This window comes from Ichthyophthirius multifiliis (genome assembly GCF_000220395.1).
Source record: "Ichthyophthirius multifiliis unplaced genomic scaffold scaff_1120509249852, whole genome shotgun sequence".
In the NCBI taxonomy this organism is placed as follows: domain Eukaryota; phylum Ciliophora; class Oligohymenophorea; order Hymenostomatida; genus Ichthyophthirius; species Ichthyophthirius multifiliis.
In genome coordinates, this window is record NW_004087243.1 from 1 (window position 1) to 7015 (window position 7015).

Sequence of the window (7015 nt, forward strand, 5' to 3'; positions counted from 1 at the left end):
GAATATATATATGTATAATATATATATATATATATATATATATATATATATATATAATATAATATAATATAAAATATAAAATATAATATAATTATTATTTTTTTATTCTCATATTTTTGGGATATAAAAATATAATAATATTTGATAATTATAAAATTTATTATTTTAAAAATTTTTAAAATAAAAAAAAAATATAAATATAGTTCCTTAGAGTTATTTAAAAAATAATAAAGTTAAAGATTCAAGTATAATTGCATAAAAATTTGATAATTCTTAATTATTGTTTCGTGAACAAATATTTAAAATTTTAGATGATACTTAAGTATTAAAAAATGAAAAATCATGTATTGATGCCTGCAAAGCAAGTCTTTAAGCTCGTTTTAATAGTTGTGATTTATTAGATTAATTAAGTGCTTTAAGAATAAATGAAAGTTAAAAAATTAGCAAAAAAATGATAAATTAAAACTTAAATATATCCTAAAATTATCAAAAAATTTCTTAACAACTAAAATATTCTCAACATAATACTGATCAAACATTATTAGAATAAAATTCAGAAAAAGCTGTTATTCGAAGTGCTAAAAGTTTTATTCTTTAGAATGATAATTCTATAAATATTACAACTAATAAAATTAAAAATAATAATTTGTATACAAATAATATATCAGGTATTGATAAAAAAAGTGATTTCGAAATAAATACGCCATAAATTAGTATAAATGTTTAATTAGAAAATACTAATAATAAATCAAATTTAAGTTTAGAAAAAATAAAAGTAAATGTTTAGTAGAAAATGAAACTTCAATTCGGAAAAGAGATGAAAAAATAAATAAATTAAGGCAATTTAAATAAAATTATTAAAAATAAAATTCTTAAAATACTACTAAAGAACATAATAAACAAAAAATTAAAATAAATATAATATAAATAATAAAAATTAAATTGAAAATAATAATATTAAAAATAGCAGTAAAATGTAAAATAATATTAATGTAGATGATTATACAAATAATAGTTCAAATTTATGTATTAATTCTAGTGAGAATAGAGTATCTAAATAAATAATAATAATAATAATAATAATAATAATAATAATAATAATAATAATAATAATAATAATAATAATAATAAAGATCTATGTGATAACACTCATTTTTCTTTAAGTTAACATATTCTATAAGAAATATATGCTCTTAATTAATGTAATAAAAATTCAGAGCAATTAATAATAAATAATAAATCAAATATTTTTAATATAAAATAAAATTATTAAAATTAAGATTTTTTCAGCATTAAGTAAATGTAATTTAATGCTTAAAAAAGCTATATAAATTAATAAGATTAATTATTATAATAGACTTTGGAATAAAAAAAAGTTTATGATATGCCATTATAATAAAAATAATTTTATGATGTTTCATTATTAAAAAATAATGAATAATAATAATAATAAATATAATAAAATTTAATTTAATTAAAATAATAGGAGTTTTATTAATAATAATTTAATTAAAGCTAAAATAACAAATCTGATTAAAATTTTAAAGAAATATTGTTAGATTATAATAAGGAAAATAATGAAGAATAATAATCTATATAATCAGCTTTTAATGAAAAAATGCTTAATAACATAAAAGCTCAAGATTTTTAGAAAAATATTTAATATAATTTTGAAAATTAATCTTAATAAAATATTTGTTCAGTTAAAGAATTATAATGTATAAATGAAAAGAGGAAAAAATTAATATTTTAATCAAATAACTATCCTAAAAGTAGTAACGTTTCGATGTTTTTATGAAAAAATATTAAAATAATTATTTATATATAATAATTTATATTTATAAAATTTTAAAAATAAAACTCTAAAAATAATAATTTAATACAAGAAAATATATATAAAATAAATAAAAAATATATATTAGAATATATGTAATTTATAATATAAATTTATATGATTCTAATATTTACAAAAAAAAAAAATCAATTTTTTTTTTATGTAGATTATTTTTTAGTTTTTTAAGTCGATTTTTTCTTTCCATTTACTTAAACTATTTCTTCATTATCATCTTCTTTATTTTAAACTTTTTTACTTTTTACAATTTTAATTGATTTTTGTTTTGTATTCTTAACCTTAACTTCTTCTTTTTCAACTACTTCTAAGCTTTTTTTAGGAAAGCTTTTTTTTCTTCCTTTACTTTTACCTTCGTTTTTCTCCTCAACAACCGTTAAAAGTAAACTTTCATCAACTTTTAATTCTCCTTAAAAATTATTTACCAAATAGCTCACATGTTATGCTCCTAAGCCGAATTCTCTCGGGATTTCATCCTTAAAGAAATCCCTTGGAATTTTAAAAGGTTTATATTCATCTTCATCTTCTTCTTTTCTATTTCCTAAAACAAAATTAGCTCCAAATCCCCAAGAAAAATACTATCCATCATTCATTTTAACATAGTTATAATTTGGTCCTGACCATATAAACTCTATTTTCCTTAATATTCGCCAAAAGTATCAATTAAGATTGGATTTTTATAATCTTCCTATACTTCTCCATATACTTAATGCGTACTTTTTATATCTCCGATACCTAATTATCCAATATCATTTCTTCCGAATCCAAAAAGAGATCCATCTTCTAACAAAACTACTGAATGAGATTCTCCTCCAGTAATAATTTTTACATTTTTATTTCTGAAAAATTTAATTTCAGTGCATTCAAAAACTACATCTTAATGTTTTTCTTTTGAGAAATCAAGTCCTAATTACCCAAAATTATTCAATCCCCATGCAAAGTAAGCATTTTCTCCTTTTATTATTCTTTTAAGGAATGAATGGCGGCCACCTGTGTATATATCGTCGACCTTAAAAGACGTAATTTTTGCCACTTTTAGTGCCTATTCATATGCATGTCTTGTTTTAGGCATTCTCCCAACTACTCCCATATCTGGGTCACCCCAAGCATAAATCTCGCCGCTTTTTGTAAGTACTAAGGTGTGTTGAGAGCCACTAAGGACTTTTTTTAAAGGCTTATTTTGGAGTTCTTTTTAACCAGTGAGTGCTGGGGTACGAGTTGGAGGGGCTAAGTTTGCTTTTTCCACATTTCTATATGTACCCCATTAGTATATGGAGCCAGTAAGGGAGTTGGCGGCAACAGAGTGACTGTCTCCGGCAGATATTAGGTCTACTTTTTATGGAAGAAGTACTAATTTTGGTTTTTATCACTATCAACATCATCGTTAGTTTCATCGGGACGGCCTAATGCACCGTCGTCGTTTTAGCCAGAAGAGTAGACATTTCCTTCTGAAGAAAGCATTATTATATGCAAGGAACCGCAACATATTTTGATTATATTTATGTTTGGGAGGAAAGAATTTAAGTATGGACGACGGGTTTCGGAACGTTCATCAGGAAGCCAAAATTAGTCCATTTCTGTTGATCCGTAGTTGTAAATTTTTGAGATTCGAGTTTCGGCTTTTTAAGATTCTTGGATTTTTGCGGTTTATAGAGTTTATTCTGTTTTCAAAGTTTATTATTATTAAGAAGAATTATTATCATTATTTTATATACTTTGGATATCATTTTATTGACTTTTTAAGTCTTATTATTAAGATTTTTAAGGGGATTATTTTTAGCTTTAATTTTTAGAATTCTAATGTCCATTTTCAAAGACTTAATCAATTTATTAAGATTAATTTTGTTAATTTTCGGGTTTTGAAAGGTTTTATTCTTAAGTTTCAAACAACATTTTATTTTTATTTTTATTATATATCTTAGTTTTGGTTTTCTTTTTATTTTTTTGTAATATTTTTTATATATATTTTTATTTTTCTCAACCTTTTTTTGCTTTTAAATTTTTATTTTTCAAAATAGAATGTTTAAATTTTTTTTTCCTTATTTTTATTATAACTTCTTATTTAAAATAAAAAAAGCGGAAATAAAATATAATATATATATATATATATATATAATATAATATATATATATATATATATATATATACAAAATAAATACATCAAATTATTTAATTTACTTTCATAAATTATAATATTTATTTTTATAAAATAAATAAAATACAAAAGAAAAAAAGACAAAAAAAAAGATACATAAATAAAGCAAACAAAACATGATTTTTAATTTAAAAAAAATATTCTAAAAATAAATTAAAAAAAAATATATAAAGATTTTAATTTTTTTAAACAAATAATATATTTCATTTATCAAAGCATCTCGCTGCTACATATGGATCAACTAAACATTTATCTGCATGTACTTTTAAATGTGGTGCTATTTCTTTTTTAAATACAATAGCTTTCAATAAACATATTTTCTTTGATAGGAAAAGTTTTTCTAGAGTCGTCTCATATTCTTATTCAGTTAATTATTTTCCTTCTTTAATTATATCTTGAATATTCATAAAACTTATATTTTTTTTCTTTTTTTCTTTTAGTTTTTATAATAATTAAATAAATTAATATAATATTTTTTAAAAATAAAAATTAATAAATATAAAATAAAATAAAACCCATAATTATGTATTATTAATAAAGTTAATTTTTTAAAGATGAATTTATTATTATATATAACTTATGATACATGCCACAAAGGATTTTTGTCTTACATAGGCATTCCTTTGCCATTTCGTAAGGAAAGTAATTGTGTACTCTAGGAAACAAATTTTGAAAAAAAAATGTAAAATTTGTGCCAATTGTATTCAACAGATTTTTTATTTTAATTTAAAAAACAAATATATACAATAAACTTTTTAGGATTTATTTTTTTTTATAAAAAAAAAATATATATCAATTAATAAATTTTTGTTTAGTTTTCTATTTATTTTCAATTAAATAAAATAAAATTATGTTTAAATTTGTAACTTTAGTATATACTATTATTTTTATAAAATAAGTATTTGAATAATTTATTAAATTTTTATAAATTACTAAAAATTAATTTTTACATAAATTTATGTATTTTATTTAAAAATTTAGTTTATACAAATGAAATAGTATTTTTGTTTAAAAGAAAATTATTAAAATAGTAAAGTTATTTTTAATATTTAAAATAAATTAATTATGAATTCATAAGATAAAACAAATAATTTACAATATTCTGAAAATAAATAAAACATAAAATATTAACAATAAATAAAGGCTAATGATAAAGCTCCTTTCAGTTTAGAAATGGAAAAACAAAAGGTTTTAAAAGAAAGAGATTAATTGATAAATGAATTTGTTTAAAATTACGTTTATGATGTAAATGGAAATCATTTATAAAACATAAAAGTCAAAAATTATGTAGATGGATCTAAATATGAAGGAGAAGGTAAAGATTTAAAAACCAATAAGAAAATATATAATTAAATATAAATTTAAAAATAATAAATAGTTTTTAATGACAAAAGAAACGGAAAAGGAATATATCATTAGTAATAATCCAACAAAAAATTATTATTAAAATAAAAAAATTAAATATTAAAAAGTGCAAATAAAGATAAATATATAGGAGATTGGAAAGATGATAGGTATTTAATCTTTATTTTTTTTTAAAACAAAATTATAGATTTCATGGGTTAGGTGTTTATATATTTATGAATGGCGAAAGATATGAAGGAGAATTAAGAGGTTTTTTAAATAAATATTAATTAAATACATACTTTTATAAAAAAGATGGTTTAAAACATGGAAAAGGAACTTATAAATATTGCAATGGAAACTAATATAAGGGTGAATGGAAAAATGATCGTAAAAATGGCCATGGTATATATGATTATTTTAGTACATAGGAAAAATATGATGGATAATGGTTAGATGGTGAAAAGCACGGTTATGGAATTTATACATATGCATATGGAGATATCTATGAAGGAAATTGGAAAAACGGAGAAAAAAGTGGAAAAGGAACTTTATAATATGCATCAGGAGCTATATATGAGGGATAATGGTTGAATGATAAAGCACATGGATAAGGGGTATTTATTTATTTATTTTATATTTATAATTTATAAATTAAAAAGATTTTTACATTTTAAAATAGAGATGTTTATGAAGGTGATTGGTTTAAAGGATAAAAAGAAGGAATTGGTAAAATAAATTATACAGATGGATCTTCTTATGAAGGTATATTCTTAAAAAAAAAAAAATTACAAAAAATTATCTATTTTATTATAAAAAAAAAATATATTTTTTTGCTTTTTTTAAATATTGAAAAGGTTAATGGAAAGATGATTAAGTTTCTGGTGAAGGTATTTATTATTTTCCAAATGGAGATAGGTATGAAGGGGAGTTTTAGAATAGTGAAAGAAATGGAAGAGGAATTTATTATTATACAAGTGGTGATAGGTTTATTTACAACTATTTTTTCAAATCCAAATTTTTTATTTTATTTAAAAAGATTTGAAGGCGAGTGGAGAAATAATCTTAAAAATGGTTAGGGAATCATGATTTTTAGTAATGGGGACACATATGATGGAGAATGGCGTGAAGGGCAAAAAAGTGGAAGAGGAGTTTATAAATTTAATAATGGAGATATTTATGAAGGATATTTAGAGAATGAAAAAAGATAAGGAAGGGGAATGTATAAATGGTCAAATAATACGAAAGTAAGAATTTATTTTATTTTTTATATTTAAATTATTTTCTATTTTTTTATTATTATTTTTAAATGTTTTTTTATTAACAAAAAAAGTATAATGGTGAATGGAAAGATGATTTTATGCATGGATAAAGTAATTTTACTTTAGAAGATGGAGCAACAGTTTAGGTTTAATTTTAGTATGATAAATTAGTTATTTTATGAAATAAAAAAATAAAAAATTTAAAACAATATATTATACAAAGAATAAAATAGAGCATTAGAATTTAATTATTTTTAATATAATCTTTATAAAAAATTAAAAATTTTTTTTTATTTTAATTTAAATAAAAATAAATAATAAAAATAATTAATAGTATAAAATATTTATTATAATTTATAGAGTAAAATTATTTTGAATTATAATTTATTAATATATTTTAATATA

At 19.6% G+C, this 7015-nt stretch overlaps 3 protein-coding genes across 3 annotated transcripts, besides 12 other annotated features; 2 read left to right on the forward strand and 1 right to left on the reverse strand. All coding sequences in view use genetic code 6, as the record gives it.

Moving 5' to 3' along the window:
• Positions 1–2: 2 nt before the first annotated feature.
• Positions 3–71: a microsatellite.
• Positions 14–92: a microsatellite.
• Positions 17–91: a microsatellite.
• A 754-nt stretch (positions 93–846) lies between the features above and the next one.
• Positions 847–878: a microsatellite.
• A 182-nt stretch (positions 879–1060) lies between these two features.
• Positions 1061–1131: a microsatellite.
• Positions 1132–1366: 235 nt separating this feature from the next.
• Positions 1367–1435: a microsatellite.
• A 451-nt stretch (positions 1436–1886) lies between these two features.
• Positions 1887–1929: a microsatellite.
• A 51-nt stretch (positions 1930–1980) lies between these two features.
• On the reverse strand, positions 1981–2822 carry IMG5_037560 (regulator of chromosome, putative; the record flags this gene model as incomplete). Its single annotated transcript, XM_004038971.1, has 1 exon — positions 1981–2822. The coding sequence occupies exon 1, from the start codon at positions 2440–2442 to the stop codon at positions 1981–1983; it is 462 nt and encodes a 153-aa protein (XP_004039019.1). The 5' UTR covers positions 2443–2822.
• Positions 2146–3657, forward strand: IMG5_037570 (hypothetical protein). Its single transcript, XM_004038970.1, has one exon. It carries the CDS (start codon positions 2829–2831, stop codon positions 3582–3584), a length of 756 nt encoding a protein of 251 aa, XP_004039018.1. The 5' UTR covers positions 2146–2828; the 3' UTR covers positions 3585–3657.
• Positions 3658–3935: 278 nt separating this feature from the next.
• Positions 3936–3996: a microsatellite.
• Positions 3937–3996: a microsatellite.
• Positions 3997–5069: 1073 nt separating this feature from the next.
• On the forward strand, positions 5070–6792 carry IMG5_037580 (morn domain repeat protein; the record flags this gene model as incomplete). The annotated part of the gene is made up of 9 exons (XM_004038972.1): positions 5070–5319; positions 5383–5422; positions 5477–5518; positions 5557–5618; positions 5664–5965; positions 6011–6113; positions 6206–6335; positions 6388–6595; positions 6682–6792. 9 exons carry the CDS (start codon positions 5070–5072, stop codon positions 6790–6792), a joined length of 1248 nt encoding a protein of 415 aa, XP_004039020.1.
• Positions 5436–5474: a microsatellite.
• Positions 6793–6913: 121 nt separating the features above from the next.
• Positions 6914–6943: a microsatellite.
• Positions 6944–6978: 35 nt separating this feature from the next.
• Positions 6979–7015: part of a microsatellite that runs on past the window's edge.